This window comes from Calliphora vicina, chromosome 1 (genome assembly GCF_958450345.1).
Source record: "Calliphora vicina chromosome 1, idCalVici1.1, whole genome shotgun sequence".
Lineage (NCBI taxonomy): Eukaryota > Metazoa > Arthropoda > Insecta > Diptera > Calliphoridae > Calliphora > Calliphora vicina.
In genome coordinates this window covers 124,065,510-124,093,070 of record NC_088780.1, presented here as the reverse complement: position 1 = coordinate 124,093,070, position 27,561 = coordinate 124,065,510, and the positions used below count along the sequence as shown (strand labels likewise).

The 27,561-nt window shown below is 30.9% G+C and overlaps 1 protein-coding gene across 1 annotated transcript in view; it reads right to left on the bottom strand.

The window, feature by feature from the left end:
* Positions 1 to 27,561, bottom strand: part of timeout (timeless circadian regulator timeout) — a 549,675-nt gene that overhangs the window by 477,271 nt on the left and 44,843 nt on the right. The window contains exons 4-5 of the mRNA XM_065502580.1: positions 21,869 to 22,188; positions 10,294 to 10,479 (exon numbers count right to left, since the gene is read on the bottom strand). Coding sequence (XP_065358652.1) covers positions 10,294 to 10,479; positions 21,869 to 22,188 — 506 coding nt within the window. The remainder of the gene's footprint in view (positions 1 to 10,293; positions 10,480 to 21,868; positions 22,189 to 27,561) is intronic.

Sequence of the window (27,561 nt, the reverse complement as noted above, 5' to 3'; positions counted from 1 at the left end):
CGGTCCTGTAACCATCTGAAACATAGTCTTTGTGATAAAAAGAACCAGTTCTGTTTTGCTCGGGATAACTCCTAGCCTACTATCTGTGACCCAGTTATTGATTATTCATAAGCCATTGTTTATGATATTCCTAATCACATAAGGAAACATTCCTGTAACCATCAACCAGAAGCAAAGCCTTATGTTCAAACTGAATCGAATTGAATCCTGTACCCACCTTGGAGTGTTGCACGTTTAACTTGTTTGGATTTCCCAACTCTCGGTGGTCACTATCACTGATATAAATCAAAGCAGCTAGATCTCCTAAAACCGTTGTAATTTAGATACATTTCTAGGATTGTTGCCATCTCATGTAGTTTAAATTCAAGTGATCTCTCAACGGTTCTTATAGCCTCATGCAAGTCAGTTTCGGTTGATTGATCTATTAGGTAGGCATGATGATGATGCTTCTATCATGAATTTCCTTTACTAAGAAACGGCTAATATGTTTCAAAAACCATAGAAATTGGATGCCTAGGTATGGTGCATTAGAAATATATATACATTTAGTAGGCAACCAAATGACTTTTAGTTAATCCACGTTAATAATCATCGATGCTCATCGTCCATCTTTCATTCCATTATTTGATCTTTTGAAATATCTGCAAAAATTCGCATGTCAAAACCTTCTGACCACGTTAGCAGATCGGCACTTTGCAGTGTTTTTAAGTCTATGGATGATGTGTGGCTTTCATGGAGTAAACTTGACAAAATGCATATTATTAATAATCTATTTGCCAATAGATATTTCGAAACTTCAACCAAAATATTATTCTCCCAAAAGCTCTCGGATTAAAACGCTTGTTTTCATTTAAAATAGTTTTTAAACATTTGTTTCAAAGATATTTAAAAACAACTAAGAGAGTTATATTCGGCTGTGCCGAATCTTATATACCATTCACAAAATTATATTTCAAAATACAAATTTTAAATATTTTTAGGCAAACAAATTTTTTTTCCCCCAAGTTGTTTTTTTAATTTTTTTTTTCGAATTGTTATTTAAAATTATTTTTTTTAATTTTAAAATTTTTAAAAATTTTTTTTTGTTTTTTTAAATTTTAAAATTTTTTTGTTTTTAAATTTTTTTTTTCCGATTTTGACCCATTGGACCGATTTTGCTGATTTTAAATAGGAAACTTCTCGAAAGCATGTCTGACAGAATTATTGAAGATTTGGATCCCGAAGATATCTGGGGTCTTCAGAAAATTTATTTTAACAGACAGACGAACATGGCTTAATCGACTCCGCTATCTATAAGGATCCAGAATATATATACTTTATAGGGTCGGAAAACTATATTGTTGAAATTACAAACGGAATGACAAACTTATATATACCCTTCTCACTAAGGTAGGGTATAATAAAAAAGTCCCAAAAATAATGAATGAATTAAAGGCAACAGCTGAAAATGTTAAATGTTGAAACTGCTGCTATTGTTTTGTTGTTGGCTTTTTAAAGTAATGTAAACAACAAATTGCTATTTTAGTTTATTACGCTTTTAACAACAATAACTTATGGAGTTTTTGTTTCCACTTTTTTATCTTGCAAAACAACAGCAAAAGAAAACTACATTTCGGTTTCTTTCATTTTCTTTTAAATAACTTAAAAGTGAAGTTTTGGGCAAAAAGAAATTCAGCAAGTCACCAGAATTTGAAGAAAAAACGAACGAAACAAAGAAATAAAACACATAGACAAATTGATGCAACACGGGTTTGACTTAAAAAGTATGCATTTTGGAAAGGTTCCACAGCAACAACTAACGACAGCAGCTTGCTGTTGAAGGAATAGGAAAATGAATAAATTGGTGAAACTTTTGAATAACAACAATAAAACTTGTCCACACTATCCTACAACTATAAAAAATTAAAGCATATTATTAGGGAACAATGAGGAAGCAGAAGGGGCGCTATCGGTAGAGTTGAAATATTTCTAGGAATGACAACATTTTTGTAATGCTTCATTTTTGTCATTGTATAGAAACCAGTTTTAAAGTAACCAACAAATTGTTAAGATTTTTGGTGTTGTATTCCTAAGACATTTTACTTAACGCCAATGTTGTTTCATCACAACAGCGCAGAGGCGGACAAATGATGTAAATAAACACAATGGTCCAGATTGAAATTATAATAGACATACTCAATGGAGAAGGAAAGAGAGAGAAAAAATATAGACTTTGAAGTTATTATTTTTAAACATTTTCATTGAAAACGAAGAGAGGTAGAATGGGTAAATGTGCAGCACAGTGATTTGGGTAAGAAAACATACTTTCTGAAGATCTTGGAAGAAATTTGGATTTAAAAGTTATACTGATGTGTCAGTTTTTGTAGATCTACAGTTGTACCATGAGAAAAACTTGAAGCAGCTGTAGTTGTGTTGACAATCTTCTTTCGAATGTAACTCAGATCGTTCCGAAGCGTACATCCAAGTGGATTGACCTCATTGCTGCAAATCTCTATCATTATTATCGCTTCAATTTATGATCAGGTCTATTTACCCTGTGTTTATTCATAAAAAGCAGTGGTCGCCAAATAGAGAAATCTTCCTATGTTACAATCTGATAAGCTTTTCATTGTGATAACTAGCTGACCCGACAGACGTTGTTCTGTCCAAGCAGCAACAGCATACATGTAAATCAATGTACATATTTTGAGTTTTTATATAAAATATCGATTTTTGTTCAGAAATATGAGTGATCACAGATCAAGCAGCTTTTCTTGATTACACGCTTATTGGCCAAGTTATTAGCGAAATTAGATATTTTGAGTTTTTATATAAAAAATCGATTTTTGGCCAGAAATATGAATGATCACAGATCGAGCACTTTTTCTTGATTAAACGCTTATTGGCGAAGTTATTAGCAATTTCAGATATTGTGAGATTTTAATTAAAAAATTTATTTTTGTTCAGAAATATGAGTGATCATAGATCCAGCCCCTTTTCTCGATTAAACGCTTATTGGCCAAGTTATTAGCGAATTTAGATATTTTGAGTTTTTATATAAAAAATCGATTTTTGTTCAGAAATATGAGTGATCGCAGATCAAGCTGCTTTTCTTGATTAAACGCTTATTGGCCAAGATATTAGCGAATTTAGATATTTAGATAAAAAATCGATTTTTGTTCAGAAATATGAGTGATCACAGATCGAGCTCCTTTTCTTGATTAAACGCTTATTGGCCAAGTTATTAGCGATATTAGATATTGTGAGTTTTTATATAAAAAATCCATTTATGTTCAGAAATATGAGTGATCACAGATCGAGCTGCTTTTCTTGATTAATCGCTTATTGACCAAGTTATTAGCAAATTTAGATATTTTTTTAGTTTTTATATAAAAAAAATCTATTTTTGTTCAGAAATCAGAGTGATCACAGATCAAGCTCCTTTTCTTGATTAAACGCTTATTGGCCAAACTATTAGCGATTTTAGATATTGTAATTTTTTATATAAAAAATCGATTTTTGGCCAAAGCAAAAAAAATTGTCGTTGGAAAATAAATAGGGGAACCTAAAACTGGAATTCCTTGTTTCCGCCGTTGAAATTTCTTTGACTATTGATTCCAAGTATAATATCTTGTCATTTCGTAGTATAGCAGCGTTCGGGCCATGTCACTACCTTTGGTCGCATATTTTCAGCACTTGATAAGTGGGCGTATTAGTAAGCGTCTTATTGGTCGTAAAAAACTTTTGTGGACTATTGCGAAGATTTAAAAATAAATAGCCAAATCGGTCCAGGTGTTCTGCGATTTTAGATATGTATATCGAAGAAAAGTGGGCGTGATAAATTTTTCTTACGAATTTTACTACGAACATTTAAAAACAAATTAGCCAAATAGACGTTTTCCGATTTTAGATAAATCGAAAATAGTGGGCGTGGTTAATTTTTTCTTCAGTAAAAGCTTTAATTGGATAATTAGCCAAATCGGTATAGCCGTTTTCTGATTTTAGATAAATCGAAAAAAGTGGGCGTGGTAAATTTTTCATTCCGTAAAAACCTAAGTTGGACTATGACCAACATTTTAGAAAAAAAATGTCTAAATCGGTCCGGCCGTTCTCAACTGATGCAATTACCAACGAACGAGAATTGATTTTTATTTATATAGAAGATAGATTGATTTGTATGAAATTGATTGTTAACATGGTATTTACAAGTAAATAACTGATTCCATTCTAACCTGGTTGCTATGAGTGCCGACCACTTATCTAAAGGGTGTTTTAACAAGGAGAATAGATAAAACTCATCCTCTAAGCTAACTTTCCATTCTTTTTCTCGGGTGTTCTGTTTTCTCAATAATTTCTGGTTGTTGTTCAAACAGTTTTGTCACTGTAATGGATCAATATTCGGATTTTCGTTTAGTTTCTCCAGCTCGTTGTTTTACCGGCATCTGTACATTCCTTCTTCTATTTGAATTCGCCGAAACTTTGACGAATGAATTAATTCTGAGTTCAAAACCCAACTTGATCCTACAAAAAGTTGACCAAACAATCAAAGGTCAGTCGTCAAACTGATTCCAATGTTATTAAACAGTATCGGGAGAACTTGTCCGTTGATTTATAGTATAATCAGGATGATTTATAGTATAATAATGGAAAGAATTTTCAAAAGAGCAGTCTAGTTAGCTCAGTACTCGGACTATTTGGTAAGAAAAGTTAATGCCAATGCAGGTTTAAAAACATACAAGGTTCAAAAAGTTCCTGACAGGAACTCTGCTAAAAATTAGAGGCCAAAAACAAAGCACGGAAATTGAAGTAAAATGTTCTACAAGAAATATACCTGCGTCACAATGTATGACGAAACGTACGTATGGAACCTTTTTCACAGCTTCCGGGTCAATATTTTTATGTTGCTGATGCTCTAGGGAATGTTGTAGAAAAGTTTAGGACCCAAAACAGAAAATTGTCCCAAATAGTTCTTAAAATGGCAAGCAATATGCAGTTGCGGTAAAAGAAGCCAAGCATTTGTTACAAAGGACTCTATAAATACCGAAATTTACATCAAGGAATGTTTAGAAAAGCGGATGCTTCCATTCATAAGACTTCTTAATGTGTCCACTTATTTTTGACCTGATTTGGCATCTGTCACTAGGTTAAGAAAAGTATTGATTGGTACAAGAACAATAATGTGTTATTTGTAGCAAGAGAGGCAAATCCTCCAAACTGCCTTGATCTAAGGCCAGTGGAGAGATATTGGGATCTTGTTAAAAGAGAATGAAGATCACAAAAATCTTAATAAACGCAGATTGACTAGCTGTTCGTACAAAGTAACAGAAAACACTATAAAAACCTTAATGAAAGTTTTTCCGGAAATGGTTCATAAATTCATCACTATTGATTAGAAGAATAAAAATAATATTTTTTGTAAGTTGTAATAATAATTTCAATCAAATAAAATAAAAACTGTAAGTTTAGTGATTTCATTTTTATTAACATATATGTTAAGATTTTTTCGATCTCTGTCCTTATTATATAATTTTTTATATTGAAAACTAGTTTCCACTTAAAAATGTCATAATCTATATATTTTCTTTATAAAAAAATTTCGGGCAAAATTTTACAGATTTTAGCCTAATCCGAAACCGAATATTCTGTCGGATTCAGCCAATTTCATTCACAGGAAGACTGAATTTTTTGATACGGACAATAATTTACATCTGTGCCATTCAGACAACCATCCTTACCAGAACAATATTGATGGTTTTGATTGAGTACGATTAGACGTACACGGAGAAAACAGATTCGTAGTAGCAACCGAATTTATTGCCAATCGAATGATTCGGTTGCATCAGTAGAAAGTGAGTTGATAAAGAAGAAATTCGGTTAAAGCAACCAACATTTTTTTTATCATTTCTAAAATTTCGTAGACACAACTATAAAATTCGGTTACTAAGGCAGAATCATTTGATTGGCAACAAATTCGGTTTCTATCACAAATCTATTTTATCTGTGCATAAGCCATAAATTCCTATAAATCCAAAGAAAATATTTATAAACTAAAAGGTTTGAGGTTGTAAGAACTGACGACTTTTTTTCCTTCTGTGATAAAAAGAAACCTAGGATATTTCAAGTCTACGTAGACCTAATTCTGCCACCAAAAGAACATAAGTTATAAATGATCTATGCAATTTAGCATAAAGAGAATAATATTCATGATTTAATTCTACAAGTTTAAAATAAAAAAAAAAAACTTCGTGGCAGCGATTTGTGAACTTTAGATTTTTTTAAAAATCCCGTTTCGATTAAATATCCTTGAATAGCTTCAAATAAAAGAAAATTCCAAACTCAACATCAAACTAAACAACTGTGCAAATAGCCAAAATGTACTACAGGAGAAAAAAAACTGGCCAACTATTTGCAAGTTTTTCTTTCCTTAAGACAACACAGCTAGAGAAAGGAACAGCATCGACGACAGTATTTTGAAGGAAATTCTTAAAGAATATAACAACAACGACAACAGCAACAGCAATAATAATGCACAAGTACAACTTCTTGTAAAACTATGTTAAATTTAATTTGTTAAAGAACCAAACTAAACAAAAAAAAAAAAGTAGAAAAAGATTTGAAAACTAAATACATACAAATATAAAAAAAAAATCGAAGAAACGAAAGTACCATAGAAGAAAAAATAGCAAAATATATAGAATTCTGCCAACAAAATTTCCTGATTCCTGGGAGAGATTGGCAGTGGGAACTTAACAAAATAAAAATGGAAATAATAGAAAACTCTCTGTGCAATTTTCTAAAAGGTGTTTGCTTATTTTTTTCTTCTTCCCTATTTCGTCCATCTAGCTTCTACGTTGTTGCATTACATTTTTAAAGGGCAAAAAATAAACCTACAAAACTTTATTTAAGAAAATAAACTAAATAGAACAAGTAAAAGTGTTATATTCGGCTGTGCCGAATCTTGTATACCCACCGTCAATATTGTATAGGTTTGGCCTTCTATACAATATTGAAGGATTTGATAGAGTGATTAATTTCTTAAAACTTTAAAAGAATTTGGCCGAAATTTATAATATGTAAAATCCAGGGACCGTAAATAACGGTTATCCAGAAAATTTGAAATCAAAAAATCTCTATGTTAGAGTCAACGGAGACATATACTGTTATATACCAATAGATTCGCATTGACGTGCTCTTTCAGAATCTATGGTGATATTAAAAAAATGATCTCAACTACACAGTTAACAGTTGTTTTTCAACGTAAACATAAATGTTTGTATGAAACCCTCAAAAAAAGAGTTTTAAATAGCAGTCATAAAAAAAACTCATTTGAGGACTTTTATTTTTCCCGTCAGAAAATTAAACTCTTTTCGTTTATTTTCTACTTTTTTCCAGTATATTTCTTTATATAATTTATCTGATATAATGTTTGTAGTAATTTATTTGTTTATGAAAAAAAAACAACAATTTGATAATAGGAATCAAACAATGAAAAATTATTCAATGGCAATGCAAGGTGCTTTACAAATTATAATGATCTGACCAGCGACAAGCTTTAGGTGTCAATTTACAAAAAATTAGTTTTATTTTCTGACGGAAAAAATAAAACTTCTCAATTGAGTCTTTTTTCTGACGGGAAAAAAAATTTCTTTTTTTAAAAGTTTCATGCGAACTTTCATTTTTAAGTTGAAAAATAACAGTTTTAGATGGATTTTTATTTTTAAAGTCACAAAATAACTGTTGTAAAATAACATTTTTGATATCCCTTATAACCGTTACGGTCCCTGGTAAAATCATTCTATGTACATAATTTATTTTTATTGACAATAAAAAATTGTTCTTATATAGGGGCAAAGAATAATAACAAGAAGTGAAACGCTGTCAAAAAAAACCTAACTATAAGAATGTATGGGTAACATTTAATTTATATGTATTGGTTTTCAAACCACTTTCACCACTACACTTTCCTCAAACACACAGAGTTGTAAAAAAGCGACCTTAAAAATTTTAACAAAATTTTATTACAATTAAATTTAAAAATTCAAACAATTCTCAAATTATTTGAATTATATTTGACCTGGAAAGGTTTTATAAATAGATTTTTCTGCTTTTTAATCCATAATTTCTACAAAAATTTAATTTATTTGAATTTCTTATTGATTTTCAATACCAAATTTTACAAATGTGTTTTTTCAAAAAAATTAAAAGTCAAAAAAATTAAAAAAAAAATATTGTTCGTTTGTGCAAAATATATGTACATGTTTTGGTTACTTTAATGGTTTAATATATAGAAACAAATAAAAGAATATTATCTGTCTGTGAAAGAGTGTGCTAAAATTGCAATTTTCAAGCAAAAGTTTTGAAGTAAAATCTCTCTCTCAAGTGTGTTGAATTCACATACTACTTGTATGTGAGAAGAGAGAGAAGTTGTTGTTGTAGAAAAATTGAGAGGCTTCCCTTCTTGTATAGGGGTTATATGGGAAATAGGGTCAATTATGGACCGATCCATAGAATAATATATCCATAGAAGCGTTACTGAGAGGGAAAAAACCTAAGTCTGTTGTCAAAAACCTAAGTCGAGAGAATGTATTAGTACATAGTTTTCAGGTTGTATTGGTGCCTTTTTAATTTTCACCAGACACACAGAGTTCTATAAAAATGTATAAATTTTAATTTATTTAAATTTTGTTCTATTTTCAATACCAAAAATTGAAACTCTGTTCTATAAATTAAATTCTACCACAATAAAATTAAGTGTCAAAAATTAATAAAAAATATTTTTTTTTCATTTGAGCAAAATTAATGTGTTTTGGAAATAAAAGTGTCCTGCAAAGTAGTCAAAAAAATTGCCAAATATTGTGTAGAAGTGTAATAAAGTGGTTCGGTCTGTATTTAGTCGGAAAATCAAAGTTAAAATTTCAAGTATTTTGATGTGTTTAATTCTCTCACAAGTATGTTGAATTCACATATCACAAGTACATGTGAAGAGAATAATTATTGTTACTCTCCGCTTACTCTCAGTTGCGCCTCTAGTTGTACCCGATGGACCGATCCTCACAAAAATTTGGAGGATCATGATATTAATTATTATAAGACAATTAGGAATGTTCAAGTCATTTTCTGACGGGGGGAGCTTGGAGAAATATTGACCAATTTTTGCTATACTTTACAGTATTAATGCGGAAATTTTATCAGGATAATCAACATATTTATGGCAACTCAAACAGTATTCCGGGAGGACATTTATATGAGGGCTAGGTGAAATCATGGACCGATATTGCCTATTTTCAATACCAAACAAACCTTATCAATAGAGAGTATTTGTGGAACGTGTTTTCAACAGACAGATAGATAGACGGACGAACGGACATAACTAGATCATCTTAGAATTTTATAAGGATCCATAATATCTATACTGTTGCGGGTCTGCAATGAATATTTCAATGTGTTATCAACGGAATGACAATATCAATATACCATGGGTAAAATAAAATAATAAACAAGTAAGAAAGTATGGTCGGTCAAGCCCGACCATATAATACCCTATACTAAGTAAATGAACAAAAACATTTTTCTTTTAAAATATCAATAATTTATATTCGTGAGTGGTTTTTGGAAGTGAGCCTTATTCGGGGGCTATGACCAATTATGGACCGATCACCATGAAATTAGGTCGTGTGATTTATGTCTATATGAAAGTTATTTATGGTGAATTTTGTGTGTATATCAACATTTTAAAGAGATTTATGCACGTTAAAGTGATTTTCAGAAGATATGGGAGCTATGACTAATTATGTACCGATCGTAACAACATTTTGTGACATGAATTGCGTATATATAAAACTTATTTGGAGCGAAATTTGTGGAAATACATATATAAATTAAACATTAATGACCGTCCAATTTCGGGAGAACATTTGTATGGGGGCTAGGTGAAAAAATGGACCGATTTCAGCCAATAGGCTCCGTCCTTAGGCCGAAAAAATTATATGTACCAAATTTGATTGAAATATCAGAAAGTATTCTAAGTCGATCGGTATACTTTAAGGTGGGTGTTAGACCAATATTTTTGGGCGTTACATACATCTGCACAAACGCATTATACCCTCCCCACTATGGTGGTGTAGGGTATAAAAACACAACAAAATAACTAAAAAAAAAATAATAATAGAAAAGTTTGAATAAACAATGAACAGCAGTAGAGCAGTTTACAGGTGGGAAAAGCAGGGAATGAGTAAAAGCAAAAAACTTTTAAGTAGTTCTTGCAAAATGCATTTCTTAAGAAAAAAATAAATAAATTAAAAAAAAAACACTTACCTTACTAATTCCAATTTCATATCACTTAGACGATTGAATTCCATAAAGAAACGTATGACCCACAATAAGTACGAATCATCATGACTGGTTGATCCTGAATTACGTTCCAATACACGTCTCACTTGACGTACTAATGTATTGTATGCCGAACGCAAGATTTCGATACAATACTCACGTAAACACAAACTGCAAATAAATTGAAAAAAGATTGTGCATTAAGAACATGTTAAGTAAATAAATTTCATTGGACTAAATAAATAATTACGTTGTAAAGTAATCAATTTTAATGGAAAACAATAAACTAACAACTACTATAGATGTATAACAAAAAAAAAATGCGTTGCTTTTAGACGATTGGAATTTTGGGAATTCTAAACTTTAAATGTAATCAACATAGCCGAATTGTATATTATTTTCAACATTCAAAGTTAAATTATTAGGTTTTATAGATGACTCAGATTCTGAACCCGACATTGTTCTATCCCACTATTCAATGAAGGGATTAATCATACAATAATGTTAAATTACAAAACACTGCAATATAATGCACTGAGAATAATTTGTCTGCTCCAAAACGAGAGCGTAAAATGGGTTTTTGGAGAAACTTTAAATGTGTATTAAATACAGAGCATATAGTGGTATAGAAAATAATTTAGAGCTCATGGGACCACCAGGGCGCGGCTAGGTGTCCCCAAAGTAAGACACCTCGGGTATGTTATATTTTTTTGTTGGTATGGGGTTTGTTTTTCTGCTGCTGCAGTTGGCCCATTGCACAGAATTAATGGAGTAATGAGTGGATTTGTCTATAGAGTCATCTTGGAAAGAGTAATGCTTCCACATACGCTGCTGCGATGGGTTTTTTAGCACGATAACGACCCCAAGCACTATTCAAAAGTTGTTAAATCGTGATTAGCACAAGAAAGAGTTTCTGTAATGGAATTGTAATCACAATCACCAGAACTTAATGAGAACCTGGGAATTGTGAATCAAAGAATCTATCGCAAAAATTACACTAATTCAGATATTATGTTTCAAAGATTAGAAGATGCTTGGTACGCTATTCTTGCATATTTTATTGCCAATTTCATAGCTTCAATACCTTGCCGATGTCAAAAATAAGTGAATGAAATCATCCTCTTTTGTAAACATTCATTGATGTAAATTTCGGTATTTATAAAGCCCTTTGTAACAAATGTTTAGCTTATTTTGTCGCAACTGCATATTGCTTGCCATACCAAAAACTTTTTGGTAAACTTTTCTACAACATTCTCTCGGTCAAGCACGACCATAAAATACCCTAAACTAATTAAATGAGCTAAAATATTTTTCTTTTAAAATTTCAGTCCTTTGTTTTCGTGAATGAATTTCGGAAGCGGGCCTTATATTGGAGCTATGACTAATTACACTCTGCTACAAAATGACACTTTTTGTCAGAACTTGAAAAGCGACCTAATGGGGGTTGTAGGCCTAGGTGAGGACATACTAAAACCGTTTTCAAAGATTTTGAAATACCCTCAAAATTTTGAGATATTTTGAAAAAAATGTTTTAGGGTAGGTCGTAGTACTTTAGTACCTCTAACTCACACATTTTTAGACCGATTTCAAAATTTTAAACAATTATGGATAGACAAAGAATTAAGCTTTCATAAAATGTATGCACAAAATGTATATCAAGTAAGTTTTATAAAAAGTATTCAACAATAGTTAATTTAATTTTTTTCTATGAAAAAAAATGTTTTAAAGACAACTTTATATGGGAAAAAATGAGATATTACTTGTTAAAATTGGTATATATTTGAAAAGTTATTTAACTTTTTTGAAAAAAGGTCGAAAAAATTTACCTTGTAAATTCAAAATTTTACAAATATTTTTGTTTCTACAGTTTTTTGTTTATTTTTATTTATATGCGCTGGGGGAGAAAATACTAAAAATGGTGTTAATTAAAAGTTGAATAACTTTTAGAATTTTCATACGATTTGAATAATTAAAACAATGTTTTGTTAAGAACAAAATGTCCTATATATGTTGGTATAAATTTTTATAAACTTTCATATCAAAATAAGCAATGATAAGCGACTAAAATAAAAAATTTGATAAATTTTGTTTTTCTTTTACATATTCTTAAGAAAAACAATACTTATAATGTATGTATCAAAAATGCACGTCATTTTAAAGCGTAATCAGTTTTCTTTTTAACCCGTTAAAAAATTTAAAGTCAGACAAAAACTGACTAAGCTACAGGTCGATAAGTCGACGAACATCACTGAAAACGTTTTTTCAGAATAACTTCTGAATTTGAGGGTGTTTCTGAAATTTTTAGAGACAATTTGTAGTGTACTCAGCAAGACCTATAACCCACGCTAGGCCGTTTTCCAAGTTTTTTTTTCCATCGTAGCACCGTGTTATGGACCGATCGCCATGAAATATGAATTTTGAATATTATGTGCAAAAGATTTATGCTCGTTAAAGAGAGGCCTTATATGGTAGCTATGATTAATTAATAAAATTTGGTGACATGAATTCCGTATATATAGAACTTATTTTTGTAGCGAAATTTGTGTAGATACCTACAGTATTGGCCATAACTAAAGCTTCCCCTCAATGGATTTTTTCAAATCATAATTTTTTTGATAAAAACGGCTTTTTTGGGATGTATTTTGTATATATTTTATTAACTAATGTTGTTAATGTTCATTTACTATTCATTTAGTAAAAGATAATTGTATTAAAAATTAATTTAAAATGATAAATCATATAAAAACTCAAAACGCAACGGACAAAACAAAAGCACCCTCTTATAAGATGTTTAAAAATTTGACTCGGTACTGTATATTTGCAATGTGAATTATCGGGAATCACAATGAATGGACTTAAAAATTCCAAAAGATAAAAATATAGGAAGAAGTAGTGTGCAAAATTTAAGTTTTATACAGTTTATTTTGAAAAAAACAATGACAAGGAACAAGTACTCCATGAAATTTAAAATTAAAGTTATTGAAGACTGGAAGACGGGCTTATCACTACATGAATTTAGTAAAAAATATTTAATTAACAGATCAGTTATTTCCAGGCTCGTTTCAAAAGGAGGCAATGTAATGGTCTGGGGTTGCTTTTCTGGTCCGGTTCATGTACCGGTTCATGTACCGTGATGTATTGAAAGCTGTAATGCTGCCTTATGCCAGTGAAGAGACGCCAATTATAGGGAGCTTCCAACAGAATAACGATCCTAAGCACCCCTCCAAAGTTTGTAAGACTTGGCTACAGAGCAATAAGATTCAAGTTCTTCATTGGCCTGGTCAATCTCCCGAGCTCAATCCTATTGAGAACTTGTAGCACATTGTTAATATGAAAATAAATCGTGAAAATTGTTGAAATAAGGATCGGAAATTTTCACGATTTATTTCATGCCGTTAAAATAGCCTGGGAAGGAATATCGAAAAACGCCATAAAAACATATTATCTTCTATGCCAAGAGATGTTCTTGTGCCATCCAAAACAAAGGATTTGCAACAAAAAATTAATTAAAATTTTTTTTTATAGTATATCCTTAAAATATTTTTTGATTTTACGTTTCGTCTTATAGAATAATACATAATAAATATTTAAAACTTTGATTTTATACAAAAAAATACCATATGAAAAAAATTCATTGAGGGGGTGCTTTAGTTATGGCCAATACTGTATATAAATAAACTATTTATGACCGATAATGTCCAATTTCGGGAGGACATTTGGATGGTGAAATAATGAACCGATTTCAGGAAGTTCCTTCTTTCTTGGGCCGAAAAAATTATCCATATTTTATCGAAGTATCTTCAAAATTGCGATCTGTATGTTGCGCATTAGGTTTACATGGACGGCCAGCCAGACGGACGGATGGCCATCGTTTAATGGACTCGTATACTTTAAGGTGGGTGTTAGACAAACATTTTTGAACGTTACAAACATCAGCACAATCGCATAATACTCGCCCCACTATGGTGGTGTGGGGTATAAATATTGACCCGGAAACTGCGAAATTTGACTACAATTTGCGTACCGAGTACTGAGCTAACCGGACTGCTTTGCTACCGGATGTGTTGGGTCGTTTGAAAATGGTTTCTATTTATTGGCTGTATAAACATCATGTGGACCATTCCTTCTACCTGAACCAGGTTTTCTATGAACTTCTCCGTTCATAGAAAACCTGAAAAACCTTCTCCCGATATTGTTTAATAACAATAGAATCAGTTTGACGGCAGACCTTTAATTGTTTGGACAAATTTTTGTAGGACCAAGTTAGGTTTTGTTGAAAATATTTAATAATTTTAGTACGAAATTTCTCGTCACTCATTTTAATCAGATTAACAACAAATGAACATAATTGACATTAAACATAATAGCTGACATACTTTTCAAAGGTAACTTGATCAAAAAAAAAAATCAAATAACACCTTACGACACTCTATATTAGACACGAACCGGATGATATACGTCTGAAACAATAAATTAAATGGAGAAAAACTGCGTTTTCAGTTTTTCATTTCGTGATCCTGTTTCCTTTTAAAAGGACTTCAAATTTTCAGAGGAGTACATTTTTAAAAATATGTTTTAAAATACTTCTGATCATCCTACTGTGTCAAATTTGGTGTCAAATGATCAAGAAGACTTGTAAAATATTTCGTATTATTTTTATTTTATCCTGTAAGGATCAAAAAGACAAGTAAATGGTTTAGTCGGGCAAGTCCGACCTTATGATACCCTACACCGGGTATATGATTATAAAGAATTTTCTTTTGTTATGAAACTTATTTGTGTTGAATTCTATTTGAATAGACACATTTTCGGTAGTTTGCCTTATATGGGAGCTATGACTAATTATGGACCAATCGTCACAAAATTTGGTGGGATGAATTGCGAATATATGAAATATATTTGTGTTGAATTTTGTTTGGATACTGACATATTTCAGAGATTTATGTATATTAATGACATTTTCGAGAATGTTGCTTATATGGAAGCTATGAAATATTGTTGACCGATCGTCACGAAATTTGGTCGTGAGAGTTCGGCTTACATAAAACTTAATTCTGCTGAATTTGGTTTGAATATGTTTATAATTAAGATATTTATGAGAGCTTAACTATTTTCATATAGGCCAATTGTATGGGGGCTAGGATAAATAATGGGCTGATTCTAACCAAATTCATTTGCCTTTGTCCTTGGGGCAATATAAAGGTTTGTGCTAAACTTTGTCGAATTATCTTCAAACCTGCGACCTGTAGTTTGATTACAAGGTTTACATGGATGGACGGACAGACGGACGGACATCGGAAAGTGATCCTGAGCAGATTGGTATACTTTAAGGTGGGTGTTGGGACAATATTTTTGTATGTTGCAAACAACAGCCCTAACCCATTATACCTCCCCCACTATGCTGGTGTAGTTTATAAACAAGCACTTTTCTTAATAATTTTTTATATTTTAATTTGACCTTTATATATATAAAGGATGAAATTTTGACCTTTAGTAAAGAATATTTGGGTCTTTAACGCACTATTTTTTTAAAAGGAATTTATTGGTAATCTTAAAGTATATTAAAGGATAAACATTTTAAAGGACATTTTTGGCATCTTTTGATCCTTACAGGATAAAATAAAGATAATACAAAATATTTTAAAACTCTTCTTGTTCTTTTGACATACAATTTGTCATTGTTGGAATAGCAGGAGTATTTTTAAATATTTTTTGAAAAATGTACTTCTTTGAAACTTTGAAGTCCTTAAAAAAGGACACAGGATCACGAAATGAAAAACTGAAAACACAGTTTTTCTCCATTAAATTTATAGTTTCGGACGTATATCATCCGATTCGTGTCTACAGAATTTTTTCTCTATTTGTCGGACCGTGTAATACTTGGGTTAAAAGTTTTAAGGAAAAACACGTGTTTTTCGTTTTCACTCCTTATTATAGCCAAAAAAAAAAACTGAAAAATCCCAATTTTGGGGTTTTCAAATTTTTTGGGAATTCGGGCTTCCTGATAATAAATTTCAAAATTTTGTGTTTATTTTTCAATTTTTAATCTTTAAATTAAAAATCTGTGCAACTGTAAAACTTCATTAAAAAATATTCATAAATAAAATGTTAAACTTGTTTATCCAAACAAGTTCAATTTATCTCATCTTGACTTCGGGGATCATCACGGCATCACAACAAGGCTGAAAAATTTAATGTATTGTACTCTGCCTATCGATGTACGGCAATGTCGTGGAATATATCGTAGAGTTCCCAGAATAATTTACAGCAGGATTCATTTCTCACACACTCTTCCATGCTAGTAAATAGTCATACTATTTATAGTATTTGCTTCAAGTATTTTTAATAAAACTTCTCCTCATATTTTCTATTTATGTGATAAAGAAAGTCATAACAAAAATAATAATATATTTCAACTTAATGGACCCCCTAGTAAAAAAGACAAAAAGACACAGCCAAATATAAAAGTGGAAATTTGCTGGTAACTAAGCAAATAATAAAAATTGAAAAGTAACCCATATCACCTGCATAGTAAGCAAAAAAACACAGCAGATAAATAAATATTTCTGCTCTACAATGGTCTATTGTTACCAAGTTGTAATTTGTTTTCGAAAAAATAAAAATGCAAACAAAAAATTGTTGCGCCATTTCTATGCAACTGTAACAATAATTTATGTTTCACTATTTTCACAGCCAGCAAGCAGTCTCAGCAATAGCTGCAGCAGGTTAATGTTTGCCGCCAGTGGTGTTTACTAAACGGCGAAAGATTGTCTATGAAAAACGAACTAAAAATAAATCTATACATCCCTTATAACTATAGAATGTGTATCTATGTGGCAACAGCAAGAAATACAAAGTAAACAATAAACTTTTTAACTCATACTGTAACAGATACTGCTGATACATGTATGAAAAAAACCCTTTAAAGTTACTGTATGAAAAAATATTATAAAAACATCCATTTAGTTTCACGAAATCCATTTATTAAGGTCTTCCGGTTAAAAAATACGAATTGTTAAGAAAACTGGGGGCGAGTTGGTCAAAAAAAAAAAGAAAAAAATACTAATACTTACTTGACCTCTTATTTGTGGCCAATAAGTGGAAGTTTGTTGATGTGTCTGTCGGTGTTCTTGTATTTTCCCAAGTAGAAGAGACCTGCATTATGTTGCTTTTTTCCTTCAGAGCGCAAAAAAAAATAATTCTAAACAATGTACGCAAGATGGCAAACAAATTGTTTGATTTACCGCCACATCTAGATGGATGGATGAATACCTTGTTGCATTACTTTTTCAGACTTTAGTCTAGAAAAATCTTTAAATCTCTGCAGAGTATGATTAAGGTGCAGAGCTGTATCAACAAAAGCACATAGACTTAATATTAAGAATTTAAATATGGTTAAACACCGCAATAAACAATACTTTTAATTATTTCTATTCGGATCGCTTAAGCGCTTTTGGATCAAGGACATTTTGTAAATATTCCAATAAGTAAATGAAAAATGAATACGAATCAGACAAATTATTGTGTCCTTTTCATCCTTTAAGTCGAAAAACCGTACAATTATTTAAAAACTAACAAGTTGGTCAGCACTGGCACATTCCGGGATTTGTTTATGAAAGCAAAACAACACGTAAAATAAATAATATGAAAATGGGAAAAAAATAAATAAAAAAAATCTGTAGTATACATTAAGGGCGTTGAAGTACGAGTATATTTTTTTTGTCTTATAGTTGTTTCTTATTTATTAATATTTAGTCTTATTTCTTATGCGGTATGATAAAAGCATATACAAAAGCTAATACTCCCAGGATGTATAAAAAGTCCTCATTGCAACAGACATAAACAGTCTTGTTATCTATTTTGTTCACAATATCTTTTTTCTCCTGCAGTTGGCCGTTGTTGTCATTTTATAGACAATAAACAGAAGACTTATTTCCAATGCTGTATTGGCAATTTTGATTAGAAATTCCGTATAACGGAAATAATATCATGAATTATTTAATATTTTTTCCTTCTGTGCAAATAGCAGGGGTGGTCAGTAGTCTTTCTATTTTTTCCTGTTTGTAAAAAATTGCAATCAAATAAGTAATAGGATAAAAGCCATAATATTATTTGGTTTTGGTCAATAGTACACATTGGGAACATCATAAACATATTGTTTAGATGTAGAATATTTATTTAATGAAATTGTTATTTTGATTTCTTGTTAGGCGAAGATGACTTTGTGTTAGTGAAATCAATTACATATCAGGAGTGACATTTTAGTTTTTGGAACCGAAATTCAAGAGGCTCTACATTATAGAGAGACTAGAACCGAACTGGAACTGAACTAGAACTGAACTAGAACTGAACTAGAACTGAACTAGAACTGAACTAGAACTGAACTAGAACTGAACTAGAACTGAACTAGAACTGAACTAGAACTGAACTAGAACTAGAACTGAACTAGAACTGAACTAGAACTGAACTAGAACTGAACTAGAACTGAACTAGAACTGAACTAGAACTGAACTAGAACTGAACTAGAACTGAACTAGAACTGAACTAGAACTGAACTAGAACTGAACTAGAACTGAACTAGAACTGAACTAGAACTGAACTAGAACTGAACTAGAACTGAACTAGAACTGAACTAGAACTGAACTAGAACTGAACTAGAACTGAACTAGAACTGAACTAGAACTGAACTAGAACTGAACTAGAACTGAACTAGAACTGAACTAGAACTGAACTAGAACTGAACTAGAACTGAACTAGAACTGAACTAGAACTGAACTAGAACTGAACTAGAACTGAACTAGAACTGAACTAGAACTGAACTAGAACTGAACTAGAACTGAACTAGAACTGAACTAGAACTGAACTAGAACTGAACTAGAACTGAACTAGAACTGAACTAGAACTGAACTAGAACTGAACTAGAACTGAACTAGAACTGAACTAGAACTGAACTAGAACTGAACTAGAACTGAACTAGAACTGAACTAGAACTGAACTAGAACTGAACTAGAACTGAACTAGAACTGAACTAGAACTGAACTAGAACTGAACTAGAACTTAACTAGAACTGAACTAGAACTGAACTAGAACTGAACTAGAACTGAACTAGAACTGAACTAGAACTGAACTAGAACTGAACTAGAACTGAACTAGAACTGAACTAGAACTGAACTAGAACTGAACTAGAACTGAACTAGAACTGAACTAGAACTGAACTAGAACTGAACTAGAACTGAACTAGAACTGAACTAGAACTGAACTAGAACTGAACTAGAACTGAACTAGAACTGAACTAGAACTGAACTAGAACTGAACTAGAACTGAACTAGAACTGAACTAGAACTGAACTAGAACTGAACTAGAACTGAACTAGAACTGAACTAGAACTGAACTAGAACTGAACTAGAACTGAACTAGAACTGAACTAGAACTGAACTAGAACTGAACTAGAACTGAACTAGAACTGAACTAGAACTGAACTAGAACTGAACTAGAACTGAACTAGAACTTAATAATAATATGATTACTTTAAATCATAACACGATTACTTCAGAACATGTTTGGACTACAATCATAAATCTTATCATAATATGTTGCTATTAGATTACCACAACCATGTTTTTTCTCTGCGTCTAGAACTAAACTAACTATTTATCCGTTAGATATAAATAATAACATTAAATATTTTTATAAATAAAAGAATTCAATGCCAAGAAATTTGATTATTAAATAATTCTATTACAAAAAACATAAAAGAGCCCCCAAGAAAATATAAAATTTGTTGTCTTTAATTTACAAAAGTCTTGTTTTTGTTTAGGGGTCATCATACAGTTTAAATTAGTTAACAAAACTAACACGCACATACAACCAACCACAAACACATAGACAACAAGCATACTTATGTATATCCCCACATCACATCAGATTGTGGCAACAACTGTTGTAATTGCAACAGCAGCAACAACAATTCCAATAACATCATGGCGTCAGGTGTAAACCACAAGTCAATCATTTACAAAATTTCAATTGTCTTTTCAAAATGCAGTACAATGAATGGAATGACATGTGTATGTGACTTAACAAGTTTATCTTGATTATTCGGAGTGGGTATGCAAACATATACATTTATATATGTATGTATATTAGGGTGGGTCGATTTGTATGAATGCAACTATAAATTTCTATTACATTCTAAATAACAAGGTGTAAAAAAACTTGTCGAAAGGTCAAAGGGAATCACGCAATTCCTAAAAATTTAAGTGAAAATCAAAAAAATTTTATTTTTTACAATTTTGCACATAGGGTCCACATTATCTTTGGTGCTGGGAAAATACTTTGGTGATAAATAGGGAACACATCAAGGTTTGCAAAGCTGTTTTACGTTTTCTAATCCCAGCTTTGGGATTTTAGAACATGTGGCCCAAACTTGAAAATATGATTAAAAAAAAAATAGGTCAAATTCCGAAGGGCGAATAATCGAAAAATAGGACATGTTGTTTATACCAAAATGTTCTCCGTAAAGATACCTTACAGAAAACCATAACATTTTTATATGTTCTTAAAGGAATTTTTTTTTTAATAAAAAAAGAGTTAAGTCACCTCTTTTTGCCCAAAAAAAACAGTAACAATCTACTATTTTTTGAATTTTTATTTATTTTTGGATCCATAATTGATATTGCTCTGAAATATTTTGTATATTATTGGTAAATTAGTTGTCTAAGTAACAAAAAAGTCCATTCGTTCCAAAAGTACGCCCTATATTTCTATAAAAAAAACAGATGTGGCAAAATTTTAAAATTTAAATTTTGAAATGCCTATAACTCGGAAATTATAAAAGATAAATAGCACACACAAAAAATTTCTTTCAAGACCTAGTCGAGCTCTTTGAAAAATTGTACGTGTTTAAAAATATTACATGTCGAAGGTATCCTACTTTGAGCCCCCATAGCGCCGACCATGGAGCATTTGTAGGGCCCATTTGAATAACACAAATACGAACTCCTTAGTTACGTTTACGTCAAATGTTATCCTAATCCGACCGAAATGGCAGATATATTTCCAATAAATGTTGATTCTGCAACATTAATTAATATCCATTTTAGACAAAAGATTTAGGGAAAATTTCCTTAGATTATAATTCATCGTAGAATCATCATTATCCCATCCCCTACGATTCTTTGGCAAAAAAGTCGACCCACCCTAATGTACATGCAGGCAGGCACATCCTTGTAGAAATCTGCCAGGATACAACAGTCAATAACAACAACAAACACAAATATGTGCAAGAGAAGTCATATGTGTGAGCACCACACACGCAGTAACATAAACAATTTTTATTATAAACAGGAAATGCAAAATATACATGAGCAAAAGAATATTATATAGTGTATGAGTTCTCATCTTACTACCTTTTACAAACCTTAAATACAAATACATATTTCGAAATACATATTAATATCCTATTGCAGTTATGAAAAGGAACATGTTGAATGTGTAATCAAAAATAAAATATTTAAATTTACGTTTTAAAAAGTAGATCCTTTAATTTGCAAACACTTACCGTACGGAAAACGCACTACGTCGTGTCACCTGACCCTCTTCCTGTATATGACGATGCGGACGTTTCTGTTGCTGCTTTTCTCGATCCAAATCAATCGATGTGACACGTCCCAATGGCTGATGGCAGATTATATCCCGATCTGAGACAGATTTTAGATTACGTATTACAAACGTGCCGCCAAAACGTGAATGCCGTCCAGCAGCCGGTTTTGAGGCTAGACGTTGTTTTTCACGTCGTCGTGCTGCCAAGAGTTCCTGTTCGTCACGTTGTTTTTCACTGACACTGCGTTGCAGTGAGGCATCAGCCAGATTTTCTGCTGTCTGTTGGGGGAGACACAAAATTGAAAATAAGAAAAACAAAAAAATCATTATTTGATATAGAAGAATTTAGTTTTAAAAAAGATGAGAACATTGTTGAATAGTGTGTTGAGGATGGTTGGATTGTAACAAATACAGACTACTCTTTTTTAAATGTGTTAACAAATCGAAAGACAATATTGAGATTTGAAGACGGTTAAATATAAAATTGTAATGTTTTGAAATATTGTGCAAAAAGAAAAAATTCTAAGTCTCCATTTACATAGTAAGATAGTCACAGTAATTAACATGATTGTCTCAATCATGGCTTATGGATATCATAATCTGAGAACAACATATTATGATATAATGATTCATCATAAATATGGTTGACACAAATATATAATTGTTGACTGTAACCTTATACATATATGTTTGATACAATCATGTGAATCGTAAATTAACCACAATCATGTAAATAGTTACTGTGACTACAATATTGTTAAAAAAAACTTGTTGAAAATATTGAAATGGTTACAGTAAACATGCCCAACTATGGTTCGTTTTTAAACAAGGTGTTGTTTAGTGGATTCACAATGTCATGATGATTTTCTCCGTTGCATAGAAAATCAACTTTGTTGTGACTGCCCACCACAATATTGCAGAAGCAGGCACTACTCTAGGAACCACTTCCGATGCTTGTCGAGGTGATGTAGCTTAGACTCTGTCATTTTGTTTGTTGAAAAACTCATTCACGGTGAAAATTTTCTCATTTGTAAACAGATTTCTTCTATGGGCGTTAATTGCGTTCTGACGTCCTTTTGATTTTTACTAGATGTCTGTGGTATGGCTCAAAGTCTCAAGTCATATTTAATGATGCGAGAAATGGATATTGCAAAAATGTCTTATGTGCATAACAACTGACATTGCAGGAGACTCTCTGTTTGGAATTTTTTGTATGTGTTAATTTAAAGTAAACACACGTTCGATGAGTATTTAAGCTAAAATAGTTTTTACTATAAAATTCTAAAAGTACTTAAGAACACCTATGAAATTTCAAAAGATTTACATTAAAAAACAAGTAAGAAAGTATAGTCGATCAAGCCCGACGACATATGGGAGCTATTAATGGACCAATCGCCATAAAATAAGGTAGCAATCGCCATAAAATCCACCAGTATCCAATAGACAATTGACCTCCCAAAAATTTACAAAATTTGTGGAACTTCTGAAGGGTAAATAAAAGCTTTTTATATGCATACATACTTAACTATTTGATATTAGTGAAAACCTTAGAACTTGAAGATTGATATTTTAGTAAAATTAAATATTTTTGGGACGTCATTCAACTTAAAAACTAAAAAAAAAATAATATGGTGATTTTCCACGAAGAAAAATATAAAATTTGAATTAATGTAAAATGAACGGTTTAAGATATCATAACAAAATGTTCTGAAATCAATGGCATTATAATTTTTGATATTTTTAATTTTCATATACCCAAATTCCTAAAACGGGGAAAATGTGTGCCAAAAACTGAGTTTTTTTTAGAAAAGTGCCTACTGTGACGTTATTTACCATTTGATAGTAAAACAAAACTTTGTAAGTATTTAAGAAACATATAGGGTTATACAAATATGGAGCCTTTTCGAGGATCACTGCTTTGCGTTTTTAGAATTTTAATTTTTTTTTAAATGGCCAAGTTTGGATAGGTCTGGAGGATGTTATGTCCCCTCACATCAAAATCGGCACAAAAATATATAATATTTCGCCATCTTGCCATTAGAAATTCCAAATATTGAAAAATTTGACCTTTGACCTTCACGATTTAAGGGTTAACATTTTCCGATTTTAAGAAAACTTTCAGACTATATTTAAAATTACCTGGACTATAATATTCTGAACAGATTTTACTTAAAATTAATAACAGTAAGGAAATTGGTCTCATTCACCAAAATATGGCCAAAAAATTAGTTTTTCTCGAAAATCGAATAATTTATATCGCAGCACTATAGGTCAAATGACCACTTTTTCTGTGCTAAATTAATAACGACTACAAAATCATGTTATTCGACCCAAAAACTGTAAGAATTTCATAAGTAAGAATAATTCTATTAAAGAAAATGGAATTTAACCCACTAACGACCAAAAATAAACCCTTTTGCAACCATTAATGCGAACACAATACATTGTATTCATTCAGTTATTTTAATTATACTAAAACATTTAGTAATTGCTTAAATCTAATTCATTTTGTAAATTTAAAACCAAAAGGTCCTCTTCAATTTCATTAATTTCATCGTCTTGGTGTCTAAAGTGAAATTCTTACATGGGTTCACTGCAACATAATAATTCAATTACTTCAGGTGGAAGTGTGGAACGTTTCCGCTTTTGTAAGCGCCAATTTAAAAATGATGTGGAAATTAATGGATCTGAAATATCAACAGATTTATATTAAGTCGGAAAATACGTCTTCTCCGTTTCCATTGCATCTCAACAATATAGCAATATGCAGTAAAATAGATTGCAACGAAATTTTGGCAAGGGTCTTATTTTCCTTTATCATTTTTCTTTTAAAAATTGAATAATTTATATTCTTGAGTGATTTTCGGTAGTGGACTATGACCAATTATGGACCGATCGCTATGAAATTATGTCGTATGATTAATTTCTATATGAATGTTATTTCTGTTGAATTTTATGTTAATACCAACATTTTTAAGAGATTTATGAACGTTAAAGTGATTTTCGGAAGCTGGTCTTATATGGAAGCTAGGATTAATTATGGACCGATCATTAGAAAATTAGGTGATATGAATTCTGTATATATTAAACTTATTTGGAGCGAAATTTTTGTTGGTACCTATATAAATTAAACATTAATGACCGATAAAATCCTATTTCGGGAGAACATTTGTACGGGGGATAAGTCCTTGGGCCGAACAAATTATATATACCAAATTATGGTGGGTGTTAGACTAATATTTGTGGACGTTACAAACATCTACACAAACGCATTGTACCCTACCCAATATGGTGGTGTAGGGTATACAAAATTTATTATTTGCGTTATATGCTTCTTCATCTGAAAATATTAAAAACGGCATAAATTTTTTCTTTTGTTGTGCATTCTTTTCGTCATATTTCAAATGGATAGATTTTTATACAGAGGTTACCTGAAATAAAGAGGGATTACTCCTAAAACGCAAAAAATAGCAGTTTGAGATAAATTGCTAATTAATTTATTATTATTATTTTATTATTTTATTAATTATTATTTAATCTATTATTAAAATTTGACAGAGGGCAAATGGGGTCAAAATTTTTTATCGCTTACGAAATGTCAAAGTTTTGGATAAATTTTACCGCTTTGAGGTTATGTAAAAAAATGATTTATTTTGAGGTATAGCGACATATGTATAAAGCAGCTTAAATTAAATACATTTATACTTACTTGTCTCTTTATTTTCCATTTTATACAAATGAATTATTACGAACACGATTCGAGAAACACGCACTTAAAGTTGAGCAAGCACTACTGAAATTGCAAGCACATTTATAAAAAAATTACATCTATTGACTTTGACGCATAGCTGTGTAACGGTGCTTGACATTTAACTCAAACAAAAAACATGAGTCTTTTATTTAATGTGTTTCCAATTAAAAAGCATCAAAAACAAATGTAAAACGGCACTTTGATTTTAATACTTTTGCATAGAAAAAGGTGTCATTTGACCTAATGTGCGCAGGTACAGAAAAACTATAGGAGATATTGACATATTTTTTCACATTTTTATTTCCTATTATGTTGTAAATATACCCCATGTGATGATCAAAAAATTCTGAAATTTGTTTAACGAAATTTTTAAAAATTTGAAATTGGAGTTTTGGAACTACCGTTAAAATTTTTTTTTTTTTTGGTTATACCTGCGAATAGGTTAATTGTATCCTATGAAGTTAAAAACTCATATACAAGTAAATAGGGATATATTTTAAGTAAGAATAAACTTTTGTTTTAATATTTCTCAAAATATGTTAATTTTGTTCCTACATTTCTTGTTCTAGTGGCCTGAGACACGTTGAGGGCCTGGCGATTTTTTAATAACTTTAACATTTTTTAACCAATTTTTGTCTTTTATATCTTATTAGAACGACAATTACGTATACATTTCGATTCATTTAAATTAAATTGCAAAAGTAATTATTTAATGGCAAAAATTTAAAAAAACTGAAAAAATGCATTTTTTTCCGCCTTGTAAATGCACCTCAAAACTAATGGTATTTTCTTTTCTGGCATAAATTATGCCTTTTACCCTTTCTGTATTCTTTTCTAAAACAAATGTAGTTTGGTAAGTGTATAACGTGTTCTTTTCATATAATGTTGCCCTAAAACACCGAAGATATGCTACACGTTTCACCCTCAATTTTATCAAAGGGTTAGAAATTGCATAATGGTAATGGTTTTTGTTCTATTGTGATCGTTAAAAATGTAAAACATTATGAGGGTATAGGTAACTTTTAATAAATGGTACAAAATATGTTGGCAACATTTTGTGTCAGAAAAGAAAACGAAAAAGAATGGTTGCCCTTCTTAGAACAAGCTAAACATTTTTTAAACATTTTTTGGTGGTATTTTAGGTCATTACGAAAGTTTTCAGCGGGTACCGTTTCAACATTTCAAAAAATTTAATTCTAAGAGACACTCTATTGTTCATGTTTACAGTAACCATTTCAACATTTTTAAAAGTTTTTTTCACTATATTACGATTCACATGATTGTATCAATCATATATGTATATGTTTTAATTGAAGTAGCCCAAGCTCCAGATTCCAATAGATTATTAACACCAGATCAATTTTTTTAATACAAATATCTTCAAAACAAACAATAGATTTACAAACTTTTTTAGTTTGGACTCGGAGCAAGCTTTTTGGTTTAAATAATTTATCGTTAAACTTCACAAAATAATTTTAGCTTTGATATGCCTCAAGAATCTTTAATTTTTCTTTATGTATATCCAAGATTGCATTTGCCGCTTGGAATATTATTTTTGACAATCATAAGTGTTGCCACCTAATACAAATTTTAACAGTAATACATGAAAATATAGCATTAACGATAGCGCGTAGGCAGTGGCGGTAACAATATGGTTACAGTAAAGAAGTATAGGTTTGTGACAACCATTTATATGATTAAGTTTTACCATATTATGTTGCTCTGGGCTAATTGATATCATAATCTGAGAACAACATATTATGATATAAAGATTCATCATAACAATGGTTGTCACAAACAAATACTTGTTTACTGTAACCATGATTGATAAAAACATATTAATCGTAAGTTAACCATATTATGGTTACCACAATCATGTAAATAGTTACTGAGACTATAAT